Below are 20719 nucleotides of genomic sequence, written 5' to 3' on the forward strand. Positions count from 1 at the left end.
AGCATAGACTGTTGAGTGAGAGGTAGGATGGTATAATGAAAAGAAAAGGACTTCAGAGTCAAAGTGTCCTAGGCTTAGAATGTCATAGGTTCAAATTCCAACTCCATATTTAGTATGACCCTGAGCAGGTTGCTCAATCTTTGAGGTTTGGATTTCTCATTTGTAATAATCTCTCAGTTTTCTTTCTTTTTTTTTTGAGACGGAGTTTCGCTCTTATTACCCAGGCTGGAGTGCAATGGTGCGATCTCGGCTCACCGCAACCTCCGCCTCCCGGGTTCAGGCAATTCTCCTGCCTCAGCCTCCTGAGTAGCTGGGACTACAGGCATGTGCCATAATGCCCAGCTAATTTTTTGTATTTTTAGTAGAGACGAAGTTTCACCATGTTGACCAGGATGGTCTCAATCTCTTGACCTCGTAATCCACCCGCCTCGGCCTCCCAAAGTGCTGGGATTACAGGCTTGAGCCACCGCGCCCGGCCAGTTTTTTTTTTATCTGTAGTAAAGGTGATTATAGTTACATTAATAATACTTTTGTGAGATTTAAGTTTATTATCACATGATGTGAAAGGACGTAGTATAATATTATGGTAAATGCTCTGTAAATGTTAGTTGGCTTTCGTTTTTTCTCCTTTGCTAGTTTACAGTTTTAGAGGCTTCCCTTTCTGATGCTTTCGAAGAGTGATACTTGTCACTCTGGGGTTTTGATTAGTAAAAGAGTGAATGTCACATCAACTTGGAGGCTGTTCTTGCAGGCTAGAGATGTAAAGATATTAAGGTCTGAAGTAGGGTGACAGTTGTAGAAAATGATAGCTAGGGTCAAATTTAGAAGTTACTGATAAAGCATCATAGGACTTGGTTGCCTGTAGTCCCAGCTACTCAGGAGGCTGTGGTGAGAAGGTAACTTGAGCCCAGGAGTTGGAGCTTGCAGTGAGCTATGATTGAGCCTCTGTGTTCCAACCAGGGCAATAGAGCAAGACCCCTGTCTCAAAAAAAAAAAAAAAAAAAAAAAAAAAAAAAAGACTTGGTCAGTGAGGAATTGTGATAGAGTGTAGGCTTTGTTGTTAAACCAGGCTTGCATTCTGATTTTGTCACTTAAAGCTCTGGGTGATTCCAGTCCCTTCTGTATCTCAGGATAATTAGTAGGAAGTTGCTATACTTTTTTTTTTTTTTTTTTTTTGAGTCTTGCTGTGTTGCCCAGACTGGAGTGCAGTAGTGCAATCCCAGCTCCCTGTAACCTTTGCTTCCCATGTTCAAGTAATTCTCCTGCCTCAGCCTCCTGAGTACCTGGGACTACAGGCTTGTGCCACCTTGCCTGGCTGATGTTTTGTATTTTAGTAGAGACTGGGTTTCACTGTGTTGCCTAAGCTGGTCTTGAACTCCTGAGCTCAGGCAATCGGCCCACTCAGCCTCCTAAAGTGCTGGGACTACAAATGATCAATTGGACAAACGTATATTGGGGCTTAAGAGATTGATTAGACAGTGGACTAAAGTCATAAGCTGGGAAAATGAGGATGGATGTGATATTGATAGTAACAAAAGAGAATTTAAAAGAGATAAAGGATGTTTCAGTGTTTAGAAGGTACACTTGTTAAATATCTGAGTAGAAAGATTCTTTTTTTTTTTTTTTTGAGACGGAGTTTCGCCCTTGTTACCCAGGCTGGAGTGCAATGGCGCGATCTCGGCTCACCGCAACCTCCGCCTCCTGGGCTCAGGCAATTCTCCTGCCTCAGCCTCCTGAGTAGCTGGGATTACAGGCACGTGCCACCATGCCCAGCTAATTTTTTGCACTTTTAGTAGAGACGGGGTTTCACCATGTTGACCAGGATGGTCTCGATCTCTCGACCTCGTGATCCACCCGCCTCGGCCTCCCAAAGTGCTGGGATTACAGGCTTGAGCCACCGCGCCCGGCTTGAAAGATTCTTTAGTAAGCAGAAGAGTGGTGGAATTGTAGAGGAGGTAAATTAGGGCCGCATATGTAGATTTGGGTTTACTCTAGGTGAAGGTGATTCTTTTTTTCCTTTTCGAGACAGAGTCCCACTCTGCTGCCCAGGCTGGAGTGCAATGGTACGATCTTTGCTCACTGCAACCTTTGACTCCCGGGTTCAAGCGATTCTCTTGCCTCAGCTTCCCGAGTAGCTGGGATTACAGGCGACTGCCATAATGCCCGGCTAATTTTTTTGAATTTTTAGTAGAGATGGCATTTCTCCGTGTTGTCTAGGCTGGTTTTGAACTCCTGACCTCAGGTGATCCGCCTGCCTCGGCCTCTCAAAGTGCTGAGAGTACAGGTGTGAGCCACCGTGTCCAGCCCGGTGATTCTTGAGAAAGGGAATAGGGAACGTGTAGGGGAATAAAAGCATTCGAGTCTTCAGGACCAAGTTTTGAGTGATGCCAATGGTTAAAGGGCTGTGAAAAGAGTAATAAACTGCAGATAGTAGACAGAAAAAGTGTGTAATCTCTCATTTGAGAGATGAGAAGAAAGACCAATCTTGTGGGAAACTGAAAAAGTGAGAAGATTCAATTCAATTATGAGATTGAACAGTATGATTTTTTTTTTTTTTTTGAGATGGAGTCTTGCTCTGTCACCCAGGCTGGAGTACAGTGGCACGATCTCAGTTCACTGCAACCTCTGCCTCCTGGGTTCAAGCTATTCTGTCTCAGCTTCCCCTAGTAGCTGGGATAACAGGTGCCCGCAACTATGCCTGGCTAATTTTAGTATTTTTAGTAGAGACAGGGTTTCGCCATGTTTTCAGACTGGTCTCAAACTCCTGACCCCAGATGATCCACCGCCTTGGCCCCCAAAGTGCTGGGATTATAGGTATGAGCCACCGTGCCTAGCCCAGTATGAAAATTCTAAAAAATATATGGTCAGGTGGTTGGGCGTGGTGGCTCACACTTGTTATCCAAGCACTTTGGAGGCCAAGGTGGGCAGATCACCTAAGGTTGGGAGTTTTAAGACCAGCCTGACCAGCATGGTGAAACCCCGTCTTAAAAAGAAAAGAAAAAATTTTAAGTTAAAAAGATTAAAAATATATATATATATATGTGTGTGTGTGTGTGTGTGGTCAGGAAAGGAGCAAAGGTTTCAAACGGCTCTTGGAAGCTCTTTCATATGTTGTATGTTTTTTTTTTGACACGAAGTCTCACTCTGTAGCCAGGCTGAAGTGCAGTGGCGCGATCTCCTCTCACTGCAGTCTTTGCCTCCTGGGTTCAAGCAGTTCTCTTGCCTCAGCCTCCTGAGTAGTTGGGACTACAGGCATGTGCCAACACTCCCAGCTAATTTTTTGTATTTTTAGTAGAGACGGGCTTTCACCATGTCGACCAGGATGGTCTTGATCTCTTGACCTCGTGATCTGCCTGCCTCGGCCTCCCAAAGTGCTGGGATTATAGGTGTGAACCACGGCACCGGCCTTTTTTTATTTTTTTTTTGAGACACAGTTTTACTCTGTTGCCCAGGTTGGAGAGTGCAGTGGTGCAGTCTTAACCTCACTGTAGCCTCCGCCTCCCGGTTCAAGTGATTCTCGTGCCTCATCTTCCCAAGTGGCTGAGATTACAGGCACATGCCACCACTCCTGGCTAATTTTTTTTTTTCATACGCCCAGGCGTGAGCGCAGTGGTACCATCTCTGCTCATTGCAACCTCCATCTCCTGGGTTCAAGCGATTCCCCAGCCTTAGCCTCTGAGTAGTTGGGATTATAGGCGCCCACCACCACATCCAGCTAATTTTTGTATTTTTAGTAGAGATGGGGTTTTACCATGTTGGCCGGGCTGGTCTCGAGCTCCTGACCTCAGGTGATCTGCCCATCTCGGCCTCCAGAGTGCTGGGATTACAGGTGTGAGCCACTGTGCCCAGCCAATTTTTGTATTTTTGGTAGAGACGGGGTTTCGTCATGTTTGCCAGGCTGGTCTCAGAACTCCTGACCTCAGGTGATCTGCCCACCTCAGCTTTCCCAAAGTGCTGGTGTGAGCCACCATCCCCAGCCATCCCATCTTGTATGAAATATATATTTTTTAGTTAATTAATTTATTTTTCTGAGATGGAGTTTCACTCTTGTTGCCCAGGCTGGAGTGCAGTGGCAAGATCTCGGCTCACTGCAACCTCCACCTACTGGGTTCAAGTGATTGTCCTGCTTCAGCCTTCTGAGTAGCTGGGATTATAAACGCCTGCCACGATGCCCAGCTAATTTTTTGTATTTTTAGGAGAGACAGGGTTTTATCATGTTGGCCAGGCTGGTCTCAAACTCCTGACCTCAGGTGATCCACCAGCCTTGGCCTCCCTAAGTGCTAGGATTACAGATGTGAGCCACCGTGCCTGGCCTTGTGTGAGATATTATACATAACTGTTACAGCAATTGACTTGCACCTTGACGTCATCTCTTTCTGAAGGTTAAAGCTGCATTTTGTGTGGGTGTGGGTGGGTATGTATGTGTAAACTATTTTGAGGCAGGGTCTTGCTCTGTCACACGATTACTGCTCATCAAAGCCTTGACCTCCTGTGCTCAAACTGTCCTCCCACCTCAGCCTCCTGAGTAGCTGGTACTACAGGCATGTGCCACCACACCTGGCTAATTTTTGTATTTTTTGTAGAGTTGGGGTTTCTCCATGTTGTCTAGGCTGATCTTGAGCTTCTGGGCTCAAGCGGTCTGCCCATCTTGGCCTCCCAAAGTGCTGGGATTACACGTGTGAGTGACCGTGCCTGGCCCTCACCTTGCTTTTTTCACTGTGTATTATTATTATTATTATTTTTTTGAGATGGAGTTTCGCTCTTGTTACCCAGGCTGGAGTGCAATGGTGCGATCTTGGCTCACCGCAGCCTCTGCCTCCTGGGTTCAGGCAATTCTCCTGCCTCAGCCTCCTGAGTAGCTGGCATTACAGGCATGGGTCACCATGCCCAGCTAATTTTTTTGTATTTTTAGTAGAGACGGGGTTTCACCATGTTGACCAGGATGGTCTCGATCTCTTGACCTCGTGATCCACCCGCCTCGGCCTCCCCAGAGTGCTGGGATTACAGGCTTGAGCCACGGCACCCGGCCTTCACTATGTATTCTTAAGGGATATGTATGGTGCTTCATGTGGTGCTTTAAGTTCTTGAGTGGCAAAGAAGCTTAAGGCAGTTGTATAATGTTTTGGATATGCGGAGATCACGTTCTTGGGTTTTTTAGATTATGATGAAGATGACTATGATGCTGATTGTGAAGACATTGACTGCAAGTTGATGCCTCCTCCACCTCCACCCCTGGGACCTGTGAAGAAGGATAAGGACCAGGATGCTATTACCGGTGGTAAGTAGTAGAAATTGTCTACTTTTGTCTTGGGAGGAAGTTTCCATTCATAAGTCCAGGCTTGTGGCAAACACATAAGGGGCAAACTTAAGCTTATACGAAAGGACAAAACTTTTAGAAATAATTCATACAATTTCAAATTTTAGCATAAAGAGAAGTTTACTTTTAAAACACTTGGCAACAGTATTTTCTTTTTTTTTCTTTTTTAGTCGGAGTTTCGCTCTTGTTACCCAGGCTGGAGTGCAATGGTGCGATCTCGGCTCACCGCAGCCTCCGCCTCCTGGGTTCAGGCAATTCTCCTGCCTCAGCCTCCTGAGTAGCTGGGATTACAGGCATGTGCCACCATGTCCAGCTAATTTTTTGTATTTTTAGTAGAGACGGGGTTTCACCATGTTGACCAGGACGGTCTCGATCTTTTGACCTCGTGATCCAGCCGCCTCGGCCTCCCAAAGTGCTGGGATTACAGGCTTGAGCCACCGCGCCCGGCCTGGCAACAGTATTTTCACATACGCTCAAGAAGTAGTTGTTTAGTCAGTGCTTCTTACATCTGGCTACCCATCAGAATCACTTAAGAGTATTTTTTTTTTTTTTTGAAACAGAGTCTCATTCTGTCGTCCAGGCTGTAGTGCAGTGGCCCGATCTTGGCTCACTGCAACCTCTGCCTCCTGGGTTCAAGCAATTCTCCTGCCTGAGCCTCCCGAGTAGCTGGGATTACAGGTGCCCACCCCCGTGGCCAGCTAAATTTTGCATTTTTAATAGAGACGGGGCTTCACTGCATTGGCCAGGCTGGTCTTAAACTCCTGACCTCAGGTGATCTGTCCGCCTTGGCCTCCTAAAAAGTGCTGTGATTACAGGAGTGAGCCACTGTACCCAGCCCACTTAAGAGTCTTTAAAACAGCTGGGTGTGGTGTTTTAGCTGATAAAACACCTTAACACTCCTGGCTGCCAAACAATCTTAATGTTGTCCTGTGGGTTTAAAAAAATTGTCCATTTCATGGGTCTGTGAACTAGGACTACCTGACTGGTATCAAGTATTAAATAATTTTGCTATTGGTCACATTGGTTACAGTATGGGTCCCTTAACAGAAAGTAGGGCCAGGCATGGTGGCTCACACCTGTAATCTCAGCACTTTGGGAGGCTGAGATGGGCAGATCATTTGAGGTCAGGAGGTTGAGACCAGCCTGGCCAAGATGGTGAGACCCCCTTGGCTCTACTAAAAATACAAAAATTAGCAGGCGAGGTGGCACATGCCTGTAATCCCAGCTAGTCGGGAGGCTGAGGCAGTAGAATCACTTGAACCTGGGAGACAGAGGTTTCAGTGAGCTGAGATCTCACCAGTGCACTCCAGCCTGTGCGACAGAGCAGAACTCTGTCTCAAAAAAACAACAAAAAAACAAAACGGAAAGTAGTAAACGTAGTAATAGTGTTTGTTTCCTCATCACAACCCTAGGGTACCAGGTACATGGTGAGTTGGGGGATGATGGGAGATAAGAAGTTGGAATGAGTTTTCTGGGTTGCATACTAGTATTATGATTCGGGTGCTAGGTACTATATCTCCTGGCATGGAGCTATGTCTATAGCCTAAAGTGGGTGTTTGTGGAATTTGAGGACATATGTTCACAGTTACATGCCAAAGGGGTTTCTCTTCCTTGTTGCAGTGTCTGAAAATGGAGAAGGCATCATCTTGCCTTCCATCATTGCCCCTTCCTCTTTGGCCTCAGAGAAAGTGGACTTCAGTAGTTCCTCTGACTCAGAATCTGAGATGGGATCTCAGGAAGCAACACAGGCAGAATCTGAGGATGGAAAGCTGACCCTTCCTTTGGCTGGGATTATGCAGCATGATGCCACCAAGCTGTTGCCAAGTGTCACAGAACTTTTTCCAGAATTTCGACCTGGAAAGGTATGTTCTATGGAGAATACCCACATTGCAAACCATTGACCTCTTCCAAATAATGAGTTTTGTTGTTCAGATGTTCAGTATGGAGCTGTTAAGTCGTCGTCGTTTTTTTTTTGTTGTTTGATTGTTTTTTTGGGAGACCGAGTCTGGCTCTGTTGCCCAGGCTGGAGTACAGTGGCACGATCTCGGCTCATTGCATCCTCCACCTCCTGCATTCAGGAGATTCTCCTTCCTTAGCCTCCGGAGTAGCTGGGATTACAGGCACCCACCACCACACCCGGATAATTTTTGTATTTTAGTAGAGATGGAGTTTCATTGTGGGTCTTGAACTCCTGACCTGGTGATCTACCCATCTTAGCCTCCCAAAGTGCTGAGATTATAGGCGTGAGCCACCACGCCCAGCCCAGGTCTTTTTTTAAAAGTTGTATATATTGTTAGTAAATAGGTTTTGCCTGGCACGGTGGCTCAAGCCTGTAATCCCAGCACTTTGGGAGGCCAAGGCGGATGGATCACGAGGTCGAGAGATCGAGACCATCCAGGTCAACATGGTGAAACCCCGTATCTACTAAAAATACAAAAAATGAGCTGGGCATGGTGGCGTGTGCCTGTAATCCCAGCTACTCAGGAGGCTGAGGCAGGAGAATTGCCTGAACCCAGGAGGCGGAGGTTGCGGTGAGCCAAGATTGCGCCATTGCACTCCAGCCTGGGTAACAAGAGCTAAACTCCATCTCAAAAAAAAAAAAAAAAAAAAAAAAGTAGTCTAGGCCAGGTGTGGTGGCTTACGCCTGTGGTCTCAGCACTTTGGGAGGCCGAGGTGGGTGGATCACCTGAGGTCAGGAGTTTGAGACCAGCCTGGCCAACGTGGTGAAACCCCCGTCTCTCCTAAAAAATACAAAAATTAGCTGGGCGTGGTGGCATGCGCCTGTAATCCCAGCTACTCAGGAGCCTGAGACAGGAGAATTGCTGGAACCCGGGAGGTGGAGGTTGCAGTGAGCTGAGATCGTACCATTGCACTCCAGCCTGGGTGACAGCAAGACTCCATTTCAAAAACACAAAAACAAAAAAAAGAAGTCCAAATTATTAAGGAAACTCCTTTACTTTCTTGTTAGATGTTACAAGTCTGAATGCGGCACTCCTTTATTTCTCCCCCACAATTGAGTAGGTCTCAAGGGAGTTTACAGGTTCAGATGATGCTGTTTTCCTATCTGACTTTGAGTCTCTGTCATAGTAATGTGTTCTGTGTTCTAGGTATTACGCTTCCTACGTCTTTTTGGACCAGGGAAGAATGTCCCGTCTGTTTGGCGGAGTGCTCGGAGAAAGAGGAAAAAGAAGCACCGTGAGCTGATACAGGAAGAACAGATCCAGGAGGTGGAATGCTCAGTAGAATCAGAAGTCAGCCAGAAGTCTTTGTGGAACTACGACTATGCTCCACCACCACCTCCAGAGCAGTGTCTCTCTGATGATGAAGTAGGCAAAGTAGAGACCTGGGATTAAGGCCTATGAGAGGAACAGATGAATTCAATGAATTCTCCCTAGCTTGTTTCTAAATTGTAAATAGCATCATAGCAGGTAGAATTCTGTGCTAATTTTCAATGAGTAATCATGGGTTCAGTCTCAGTGGCTGCCCCTTCCCTGTTTGGGAAGAAAAATGTTTGGTGGGGTTGGGGGATGAGAGGGGTGTTTGGTGATATGCTGCTGTAAAGGTTTGATTGATAGGTGGAATGTGCTATGATACACTTCCATTGTTTACATTCTAACTCCAGGTAAATCATCCTCACAGTTTCTCTAAGTTTCCCTCCTGAATGTTAACCCTCTATAGCCTTAGGATATCTGGGCAGAAAATTCTGCCTGCTCTACCTCTTTCTTCTGTTACAGATCACGATGATGGCTCCTGTGGAGTCCAAATTTTCCCAGTCAACTGGAGATATAGATAAAGTGACAGATACTAAACCAAGAGTGGCTGAGTGGCGTTATGGGCCTGCCCGACTGTGGTATGATATGCTGGGTGTCCCTGAAGATGGCAGTGGGTTTGACTATGGCTTCAAACTGAAAAAGACAGAACATGAACCTGTGATAAAATCTAGAATGGTAGAGGTGAGTAACACTGGTATGTAAAAAAAGAATCAATGTACTCAGGGTCCTGTCACTTTTACTGACTTTATATTTTAATTGGGGAGATATTGGGTAGGGTTTCTTTGGTGGGAAATTTAGGTATCTTAGCCTTTTATTTGGTATGGTATGCCACCCTGGTAACTAGGCCCTATTCTAAGGGTTCTGTTTGTGAAATGAGTGCTGTGCCAGAGTAGGAGTGGGAAGAGGCAAATATTCCTCCATTATCAGGTGGTTGTTTCAAGTAAAGGACCACATATAACAAAAAGTAATAAGAAAAAAAACCACTTATGATGTGTCTAATATATCTCTAATGTGGATACTTTGACCAGTGACCAATCAGGAATGTGTTTTTCTTTCCCTACTTCTACAGGAATTTAGGAAACTTGAGGAAAGCAATGGCACTGATCTTCTGGCTGATGAAAACTTCCTGATGGTGACACAGCTGCATTGGGAGGATGATATAATCTGGGATGGGGAGGATGTCAAACACAAAGGGACAAAACCTCAGCGTGCAAGCCTGGCAGGCTGGCTTCCTTCTAGCATGACTAGGAATGCTATGGCTTACAATGTTCAGCAAGGTGTGCTTCTGTGCGAACTGTGTCTAGCATATACTGCCCTTAATCTTAGTCACCATAAGTGGGCTTAGCTGTGATTTTTTTTTTTTTTTTGCGACGGGGTTTCCCTCTTATTGCCCCAGCTGGAGTGCAGTGACACGATCTTGGCTCACCACAGCCTCTGCCTCTTGAGTAGCTGGGATTGCAGGCATTCACCACCATGCCAGGCTAATTTTTGTATTTTTAGTAGGAACGGGATTTCTCCATGTTGGTCAGGCTGGTCTCGAACTCCTAACCTCAGGTGATCACCTGCTTCAGCCTCCTAAAGTGCTGGGGTTACAGGCGTGAGCCACCACACCCGGCCTGAAGTTAAATATCTTTCTGAACTGTAACAGTATTTTATAGTATAATTTTGTTTCCCAAGTCCCTTTGTATTTAGAATTCGAGTTTCTTTTTTTTCTCCTTAAGTAGGTGTTTTTTTTTTTTTTAAGGTATGCCATCCTTAATTAAAAAATTTTGAAAATAGTATAGCATAAAAAAAAAAAATCACTTAATCTATCTGGAGATTATCAACTGTTAATTTTTGGTATTTTTCAATGTTCTGTGTATGTAGTTGAGCTCATTTCTGTATGTACAGTTTTGTATACTGTGCTTTTTTTTTTTTTTTTTTTGAGACGGAGTTTCGCTCTTGTTACCCAGGCTGGAGTGCAATGGCGCGATCTCGGCTCACCGCAACCTCTGCCTCCTGGGTTCAGGCAATTCTCCTGCCTCATCTTCCTGAGTAGCTGGGATTACAGGCACGTGCCACCATGCCCAGCTAGTTTTTTGTATTTTTAGTAGAGACGGGGTTTCACCATGTTGACCAGGATGGTCTCGATCTCTTGACCTTGTGATCCACCTGCCTCGGCCTCCCAAAGTGCTGGGATTACAGGCTTGAGCCACCGTGCCCGGCCTGTGCTTTTCATTTAATACTTTTTTCTCTTTTATTATTTATTTCTTATTGAGACAAGGTCTCACTTGATTGCCCAGACTGGTTTCAAACTCCTGGATTCAAGTGATCCTTCTGCCTTGGCCTCCCGAAGTGCTGGGATTACAAGGATTACAAGCAAGAGCCACCCCACCCAGCCACATAAATAAAAATTTTTCTGTCATTTAGAGTTTTTTTTTTCTTTTTTTAAACTGAGGACAGTCAGCTTCCTCAGGTTGAACATTTAGAGTTCTTTATATAAATATTTTATGACATAGGAAACTCATTTAAATTAAATTATTGTTTTTTGTAGAGGTAGAGTCTTGCTGTGTTGCTCAGGCTGGACTCAACTCCTGGGCTCAAGTTATCCTCCTGCCTCAGCCTCCCAAGTAGCTGAGACATGAGGTGCATGCTACCACACCTGGCTTGAGAAACTCATTTTAAATGGAAAGAAATGAGATACGAAACAACATACAAGATACCCTATTGCTGTAAATGAAAAAAAGAGGACTGTATAAACAGAAAGCTAGATTACTTTTGTAATTTGGTGGAAAAACAAAAATGTCTAGGTTTTTGGTTTTTTTTTTTTGAGACAAGAGTTTGCCCAGGCTGGAATGCATTGGCGTGATCTTGGCTCACTGCAATGTCTACTTCCCAGGTTGAAGTAATTGTTGTGCCTCAGACTCACAAGTAGCTGGGATTACAGGCGTGTACCACTGCCCAGTTAATTTTTGTATTTTTAGCAGAGATGGGGGTTTTACCAGGCTGGCCAGGCTGGTCTGGAACTCCTGACCTCAAGTGATTGGCCTGCCTTGGCTTCCCAAAGTGTTGGGGTTACAGGCATGAGCCACTGCGTGGGGATACAAAAATGTCTAATTTTTAAAACCTAAGACATAGGGTTTTTCCCTTTCATTCTGCCAACTTTATGGGTTGTGTGTTATTATGAACGTTTCATAATTTATTTACTGATACATGTCGTATTTGTTAATACAGTTGACTACCATTTATTGTTAACATACTTTACCATATCGTTTATTATCATAATTTAACCAGTTCCTTCTTAAACATTTAGGCTATTTAAATTTCAACTATTATAAACATTGCAATGAGCATTTTTGACTACAACATTTTATTGATTGATTGATTGAGATGGAGTTTCACTCTTGTTGGCTCAGACTAGAGTGGAATGGCATGATCTCAGCTCATTGCATCCTTTGCCTCCCGAGTTCAAGTGATTCTCCAGCCTCAGCTTCCTGAGTGGCTGGGATTACAGACATGCATTACCACGCCCAGCTAATTTTTGTATTTTTTTGTAGAGACAGGATTTCACCATGTTGGTCAGGCTGGTCTCGAACTCCTGACCTGAGGTGATCGACCCACCTCGGCCTCCTAAAATGTTGGGATTACAGGTGTGAGCCATGTGTCCGGCCTGCAACATTGAGAAATAGGCAGTGTAGGTTTCTTTTTAGTGGGCACATGAATAACTCTAATAACATTGACTTTTTTTTTTTTTTTATCTTTGCCAGAATCTTGATTGAAAGGGGCATAGATGTTTTCTGTTACTATTTTCTCCTTGTGTTTTAACTAGGTTTTGCAGCCACTCTGGATGATGACAAACCTTGGTACTCCATTTTTCCCATTGACAATGAGGATCTGGTATATGGACGCTGGGAAGACAATATCATTTGGGATGCTCAGGCCATGCCCCGGCTGTTGGAACCTCCTGTTTTGACACTTGATCCCAATGATGAGAACCTCATTTTGGGTATATTACTGGCAGAGGCCAGTGTTCTTTCTCCTTTGGCAACTTGCTGTTAATGTCAAGGTACAGGAGGAAATCAAAAGGGTTGGAGAAGATTAGGACTAGAAACTTTGGGTAGCAGCTTGAGAGAGCGAAGTTTTGGCTGTTCTTATTACTTGTGTGTATGCTTAGGGAACACTCATGTAGGAATGTTGGAAAGTTGTAACTTTGAGATGTCAAGAATATAGTGTATTCAATTAGTGAATAATGGACTAGAAACTTCTAGGTAGCAGTTTGAGAGAGCAAAGTTGTGACTGTTTATATTTTTTGTGTATTGCTTAGGAAAAACTCATGTAGGAATGTTGGAAAGTAGTACTTTTGAGATGTCAAGTGTGTAGTTCAGTTAGTGAATCATGGACTAGAAGTGATTTGGGTTGGGATGAAAGATATAGCTGTAGTTCAGTTAGTAAATCATGGACTAGAAGTGATCTGGGGTGAGATGAAAGACCTAGTTAAGAACTTCATTGGGACATCCACCCCCTTAAAAAAAAACTGGAAACTTGTCTGTAGGAAACGTGAATATTCAGGGATAGCAACTCAAGTGATTTTTGTTTTATCCTCAGAAATTCCTGATGAGAAGGAAGAAGCCACCTCTAACTCCCCCTCCAAGGAGAGTAAGAAGGAGTCGTCTCTGAAGAAGAGTCGAATTCTCTTAGGGAAAACAGGAGTCATCAAGGAGGAACCACAGCAGGTGTGTGAAGAAAAAAGGGACTTGGTGTTTAGAAGAACAAAGAAAGGTAATAGGAAAGGGTAGTCTGACTAAGATTTGTTTGATGATCTGTCATTAGAACATGTCTCAGCCAGAAGTGAAAGATCCGTGGAATCTCTCCAATGATGAGTATTATTACCCCAAGCAACAGGGTCTTCGAGGCACCTTTGGAGGGAATATTATCCAGGTACAAATAGTGTCTGTTCTGTGATAGAGGAGAACCCCATGGCTTTGTTCTGACGGAGGATATGGGAAAATCTTATTTAGGCTGGAATTAGCTAATTTTAACCCTTCTGTTTCCTGTTTTAGCACTCAATTCCTGCTGTGGAATTACGGCAGCCCTTCTTTCCCACCCACATGGGGCCCATCAAACTCCGGCAGTTCCATCGCCCACCTCTGAAAAAGTACTCGTTTGGGGCACTGTCTCAGCCAGGTCCCCACTCAGTCCAACCTTTGCTAAAGCACATCAAAAAAAAGGCCAAGGTATAGTTGAATTCTGGTTAGAAAACAGCCATAAAGGATATTGGGATATAAATTAGGAAAATGTACCGGATATTAGACGGTACTAGGGAATTGGTTATTAGATATGATAGAATGTTATTTTGGTTATTGAGGAGAGAATGTCTTTATTGTTAAGTGATGCATGTGAAAATATTTAAAGGTAAGGCGTCACAATGACTGCATCTTTCAAAAATCATCCAGCAAAGTCTATAGAAAGATACAGGTTTTAAAAAATGGCAAAATATAAACAGTTATGCGGGATAATAAGTGTTCATAGTACAGTCGTCCTTAGGTATCCATGGGAGATTGGTTCTAGGACCTCCTCCAGATACCAAAATGTTTAGATGTTCCTGTCTCTGATATAATAGCATAGTATTTGCACATAACCTATGCACATCCTCTCTTATACTTTAAATCATCTCTAGGTTACTTATAATATCTACTCCAATGTAAATGCTATGTGAATAGTTGTTATACTGTTGAGGGAATAATGACAAGAAAAGTCTGTATCTGTTCTGCACAGATGCAGTTTTATTTTCTGAATATTTTCCATCTGTGGTTGGTTGAATTCATGGATGCAGAACCCATACGTGGATATGGAGGGCTGACTGTACTATTCTTTGAACTTTACAGTATATTTGAAAGTTTTCATTGTGAAATTGAAAAATAGCATGGTAAAATCTTTTTGGTATGTTTTTCTCAGACTGAACAACTTCATTGTGTGTAGTAGTTGTTCTGTGAGGAGCTAGATGGTATTTTCTTTGTTTTGGACAGATGAGAGAACAAGAGAGGCAAGCTTCAGGTGGCGGAGAGATGTTTTTTATGCGCACACCTCAGGACCTCACAGGCAAAGATGGAGATCTTATTCTTGCAGAATATAGTGAGGAAAATGGACCCTTAATGATGCAGGTTGGCATGGCAACCAAGATAAAGAACTATTACAAACGGGTGAGTCTGCTCAGAAAATTTTTTTTATACGTATTTTGCTTACATACAAACTTTTTGTTATTAACATAGCTGTAGTTAGAGAACTACTGATAATCTGTGAACACATTTATACCATAAATTTCTTTGGAGAAAGGAGTGGTACCTTTTTTGTAATAACATTGAGCATCTCGAATCTCAGAATTCAAAGTAAAAATCCAAAAGTTTTTGATCACTAACGTAATAGTCAAAGGAAATGCTCATTGGAGCATTTTGGATTTCCAGATTTAAAATGGCCACCTGGTAAGTATAATGCAACTATTCCAAAATTCACAACAAAATGCTTCTTGTCCCAAGCATTTTGGTTAAATCGGGATACTCAACCTGTATTAGTAAAGTGCTATGCTCATATTGTGTAGGATTATTGATTATATTCTGTAATTAATAACTGGATCTTATGTGTTCCTTATAGAAACCTGGAAAAGATCCTGGAGCACCAGATTGTAAATATGGGGAAACTGTTTACTGCCATACATCTCCTTTTCTGGGCTCTCTCCATCCTGGCCAATTACTGCAGGTGAGGAATTCTTTCCTATTTTTACTGTTAACTAAGGAAATTGATAAATGAGGAGCCAGTCAGCCCAGAAAGATTATAATTCTAGTTGATTGAGATGGTTTATATATCAAGTACAAAGAAGATCCATATAATCCAAAAATGTTTTAAAGAAATCTTTTTCTTAAAACTGACTGTGGCTGGGTGCAGTGTGCATGCCTGTAGTCCCAGCTACTTGGGAGGCTGAGGTGGGAAGATCACTTGAGCCCAGGAGTTCTGGGCTGTAGTGCGCTATACTGATCGGGTGTCCACACTAAGTTTGGCATCAATGTGGTAACCTCCTGGGAGCAGAGGACCACCAGGATGCCTAAGGAGTGGTGAACCAGCCCAGGTCAGAAATGGAGCAGGTCAAAACTCCTGTGCTGATCAGTAGTAGGATTGCGCCTGCGAATAGCCACTGCACTCCAGCCTGGGCAACATAGCGAGACCCCCTAATAATAACACAATTCACAGTTGTTTTCTTAAAAAAAAAAAAAAAAAAACAACCGTGAATTGTGTTATTATTAGGCTAAATATAAAATAGGTTTTTAAAAATATACACTGGTAAGCTCAATAACATCTGGGAAGCATAAAACAGTCAACGTATGATGAATTTACTATAATCTGTGAATGTTTAATTTTTGTATATAAAATTAATAACATTTTGATCATATTAGCTGAGTTTTTTTGTGAATATTGAACCACAGCTAACTGCCATCTACAGTCCCCAGCCATTGTGAAATGCTTTTTTTTCTCATTTGTTCTAATGCATGTAAAGAGGCCCTCTGGGAACAGCTTTTATATATTCAAGGGGGAAGTATGGTGGTCCACAAATGATGTGGAAAGTCTCTAGCACGCTCCTGTCTTGTTTTTTCCTCCATTTCATTTCTCTTGGCAATTGTAACCATTTGTCCTATTTTTTTTAAAGACGGGGTTTCACTGTGTTGGTCAGGCTGGTCTTGAACTCCCGACCTCAGGTGATCCGCCTGCTTTGGCCTCCAAAGTGCTTAGATTACCCATTTGTCCTATTCTTATACCTAGTTTATTCTACTGTTGTTATTGTTTATTCTTCCAAAGCATCAGCAAAGCTCAGTTGTTTCTTTATCCTTTATATCCATAGTCTATTGCCTACCAGACTTCGAGTATCATCTTTATATTGTTGTTCTCTCCCTGGAACTTTCTGTTGAGGTTTTCTACCAATCCAGCCTCTTCTTTTGTGGCTACTTTTGTAGTCTCTTAAAGATCTTTAACTGTATTCTTCTGTAATTCTTTTTTCTGCCTATATTTCACATTTAGAATTTTCTTTCCACACTCACAGTGATGATCATCCCTCCTTCTGTCTACTCCTCCGATTTCCGGGAAGGCTTTCCTAAGACTCGGGCTTCTTGTGAGAGTTGATCCCTATCTGGCCTCTACTTAAACTAGCTCACATGTTTCTGTTCAGCTGTCCTCTGTCCTACTGTCTTGTTTTCCTTTTTTTTCCAGCCTGTTCTGTCTAGCACTCTTTCTACCTCATTGGTTGTTTTATGATTTATTTGTTTGGAGATAGGGTCTGGCTCTGTCACCCAGGCTGGAGTGCAGTGGTATGATCTTGGCTCACTGCAATTTCTGCCTCCTGAGCTCAAGCCATCCTCCCACCTCAGGCTCCCAAGTAGATGGGACAACAGGTGCATGCCGCCACATCCAGCTAATTATTGTATTTTCTGTAGAGATGGGGTTTTGTCGTTACCCAGGCTGGTCTTGAACTCCTGAGGTCAAGTGATCTACTCGCCTCGGCCTCCCAAAGTGCTGGGATTACAGGCATGAGCCACTGTGCCCAGTGTTGTTTTATTGAATTAATTCCCTAATTTATTCAACAAATGTTATTCTCATCTGTTGTATGTCGGGCTACACTGGGATCTAGAGTAGTAGTACAGTACTTAGTACATTGTGAAGTAATTTTCATATGTAATCTTCATAGCAGTCTTATGAGGTATAGGCATTTTTTTTCCCCTACCGCTACCCCCAAGGTATAGGCATTTTTAAGTTATCTCTGTTTTGTAGATGAGGGAAACTAAGCTCAGACATGTTAAATAGCTTGTCTGACATCATATAGGTAATGGCAGAGCTAGCATCATCTGAATTTATATGATGTATTTCTCCCCTACCAACTCTGAAGGATAGACAGTGGATGAAAAATTGTTTAATTGTATTTGATAATCCATATTATAATTTATTTGTATTACTGGATAGACCTTAGATGGCATGATGAAGATGGAGAGCAATAAGCTTGATTTTTCTTTCTCAGTAGTTGACTGAATTTCCTAGGACTACTCTGTGTATAATTTTTGTGGTTTTACTTTTGTTAGGCATTTGAGAACAACCTTTTTCGTGCTCCAATTTATCTTCATAAGATGCCAGAAACTGATTTCCTGATCATTCGGACAAGACAGGGTTACTATATTCGGGAATTAGTGGATATTTTTGTGGTTGGCCAGCAGTGTCCCTTATTTGAAGTTCCTGGGCCTAACTCCAAAAGGGCCAATACGCATATTCGAGATTTTCTACAGGTAAGAATGGGAGGATAGGGAAGGGGTTGGGTTGTATATAGAAAGGGTACGTTGGGGCCGGGTGTCCTGGCTCATGCCTGTAATCCCAGCCCTTTGGGAGGCTGAGGTGAGTGGATCACTTGAGGTCAGGAGTTTGAGACTAGCCTGGCTAACATGTCAAAACCCTGTCTCTACTAAAAATACAAAAATTAACTGGGTGTGGTGGCGTGCGCCTATGGTCCCATCTACTCTGGAGGTGGAGGCAAGAAAATTGCTGGAGCTTGGTAGGCATACGTTGCAGTGAACTGAGATCATGGCACTGCACTCCAGTCTGGGTAGAGACAGAGTGAGACTGTCTCAGAAAATGGGGGGGGAGGGGGGTGTGGGTTTGGGAGCACATTAGGAAAGATGAAAATACATTAGAGCTTAGCAAGGGAAGAGGCCCTAGTGAGGACTTTTATCCTTTCCTTTGCCAAAAAAAAATACACTTGGTTTGTTGGACAGGTTTTTATTTACCGTCTTTTCTGGAAGAGTAAAGATCGGCCACGGAGGATACGAATGGAAGATATAAAAAAAGCCTTTCCTTCCCATTCAGAAAGCAGCATCCGGAAGAGGCTGAAGCTCTGCGCTGACTTCAAACGCACAGGTCATACGTTGTAACTAGTTATTTGGCTGCCTTTTTCCAAGAAAAGAATTTTGATGGCTTTGAGTTAAAGAATAAACATACAGTTAATAAAATAGAAATTGATGGCCATCGAAAGGAGGTAGCAAATCTTCTAAGGCTCTGGTTGCTTTTTTGATTTTGGCTGCCAGGAAATTTAATGTGATTGTTAGATATCTTTTATGAATTGTAGGAAACTTAGTAGTAGGGATTTTCTTGGCCAGTCATGCCAACTGTGGCTAGGCCTGTTACAGTTTTGGTTTGCTGTCCCTGTTGCTGTCAATAAATATCAGGGCTTTTGGAATTCAGAATGGTCTCATTCTCTATGTATGTGTCTTTTCCAGGGATGGACTCAAACTGGTGGGTGCTTAAGTCTGATTTTCGTTTACCAACGGAAGAAGAGATCAGAGCTATGGTGTCACCAGAGCAGTGCTGTGCTTATTATAGCATGATAGCTGCAGAGCAACGACTGAAGGTAAACACCTTCCTCTTAAACACCACTTACGCCTGTGGTTATCTCCCCCACGCCGCCCAGATAGATGAGAGAGAAGACACTCTCTCACTGGTTTAGGGATGGTGGTTACTAGATTATTACCAATTACTAAAAAGTTCAAGTTGTATAAAGTACTTCCTATGTCCATCAGTTCTGGAGAAAACTGCAGTGTAGCTAAGTATCAGTGGGAAGGCTTAATGAGGAACTTTGGGCATATTGTTTTGCTTTGAAAATGGTGACTGGGTGACTTTAATCTCTTCTTTGCATGATAAGCATGTAAGCAGGGAAAGTACTTGTCAGCCTTTTAGGTGGGCAGAGATGATGATGGTGCTGAATGTATGGTTTACAGAATTCTTACAAGGCCAAAATAGAAAAGGTCCAGCTGGGGTGGGACAGCACAGCTCTGTCCCACTGAGTTAATGAGTCTCAGTTAATAAGCATCTCTGTTCAGCTTGTTTATGGGCTGTAACTATCTGTATATCCACTAGTAAGCTCCTTGGCCTGTGGTAATGTATCTTCTCATGGCTTAAGGATGTGCCATGGTGTTAGATACAGTGAAGACTTTGTGGAATCCATTTATGCATATTCTGTACTTGCTATTCAGTAAAAAAAACTTGTGCTTTGTGTTTTTTAACTGACTGATTTATGCGTGGATCTGTCCTTTCCAGGATGCTGGCTATGGTGAGAAATCTTTTTTTGCTCCAGAAGAAGAAAATGAGGAAGATTTCCAGATGAAGATTGATGATGAAGTAAGGCTTTTTATACTAGTTTGTATTAGTCTTTAATACATCTCATTTATCGTTTTTTTTTTTTTTGTTTTTTTTTTTGAGACGGAGTTTCGCTCTTGTTACCCAGGCTGGAGTGCAATGGCGCGATCTCGGCTCACCGCAGCCTCTGCCTCCTGGGCTCAGGCAATTCTCCTGCCTCAGCCTCCTGAGTAGCTGGGATTACAGGCACGCACCACCACGCCCAGCTATTTTTTTGTATTTTTAGTAGAGACGGGGTTTCACCATGTTGACCAGGATGGTCTTGATCTCTTGACCTCGTGATCCAGCCGCCTCGGCCTCCCAAAGTGCTGGGATTACAGGCTTGAGCCACCGCGCCCGGCCGCTCATTTATCCTTTTAAAAGAGACAGCTTTGTTGGGATAAAATTAATAAACAATAAACTATACACATTTAAAGTATGCCATTTGATGCTTCCTACTTTATCCATGCCAGCAGAAAATAAAAGAGAGCTTTATTGAGATAAAATTGACATACAGTAAATGGCACACATTTAAAATATACTATTTGATGCCTTCCTACTTTACTCATGTCAGAAAAGATGATATTTGATATGTCAGATATTTGATATGATAGATTTTTTTGTTTTTTTGAGATGGAGTTTTATTGTGTCACCAAGCTAGAGTGCAGCAGTGTGATCTTGGCTCACTGCAACCTCCACCTCCCGGGTTCAAGTGATCCTCCTGCCTCAGCCTCCTGAGTAGCTGGGACTACAGGTGTGTGCCACCATGCCCAGCTAATTTTTTGTATTTTTAGTAGAGATGGGGTTTCACCATGTTGGCCAGGCTTGAGCCACCGTGCCCGGCAAAAATTTTTTAATTAAAAAGAAAAAAAAAGAATTCTGTTGAGTGGGTTTCAAGATTGAATTTTAGAGAATTGGGCCATTTTCTTGCTAATCACATGTACTCTTGTCCAAG

At 43.0% G+C, this 20719-nt stretch overlaps 1 protein-coding gene across 18 annotated transcripts in view; it reads left to right on the forward strand.

Annotated features, from left to right (window-relative positions):
* Positions 1–20719, forward strand: part of TAF1 (TATA-box binding protein associated factor 1) — a 100923-nt gene that overhangs the window by 4949 nt on the left and 75255 nt on the right. For all 18 annotated transcript variants that reach the window (XR_012515620.1, XM_074391613.1, XM_074391618.1 and 15 more), the window contains 15 exons: positions 5159–5278; positions 6938–7179; positions 8425–8643; positions 9052–9270; positions 9659–9866; positions 12398–12574; positions 13174–13301; positions 13399–13506; positions 13629–13802; positions 14595–14768; positions 15217–15321; positions 17685–17885; positions 18369–18510; positions 18870–19000; positions 19687–19767. Coding sequence is in view for 17 of the 18 variants with exons in the window: in XM_074391613.1 (XP_074247714.1) it covers positions 5159–5278; positions 6938–7179; positions 8425–8643; positions 9052–9270; positions 9659–9866; positions 12398–12574; positions 13174–13301; positions 13399–13506; positions 13629–13802; positions 14595–14768; positions 15217–15321; positions 17685–17885; positions 18369–18510; positions 18870–19000; positions 19687–19767 (2429 nt within the window). In the remaining variant the exon portion in view is untranslated. The remainder of the gene's footprint in view (positions 1–5158; positions 5279–6937; positions 7180–8424; positions 8644–9051; positions 9271–9658; positions 9867–12397; positions 12575–13173; positions 13302–13398; positions 13507–13628; positions 13803–14594; positions 14769–15216; positions 15322–17684; positions 17886–18368; positions 18511–18869; positions 19001–19686; positions 19768–20719) is intronic.

Source organism: Saimiri boliviensis, chromosome X, assembly GCF_048565385.1.
Source record: "Saimiri boliviensis isolate mSaiBol1 chromosome X, mSaiBol1.pri, whole genome shotgun sequence".
In the NCBI taxonomy this organism is placed as follows: Eukaryota; Metazoa; Chordata; class Mammalia; order Primates; family Cebidae; genus Saimiri; species Saimiri boliviensis.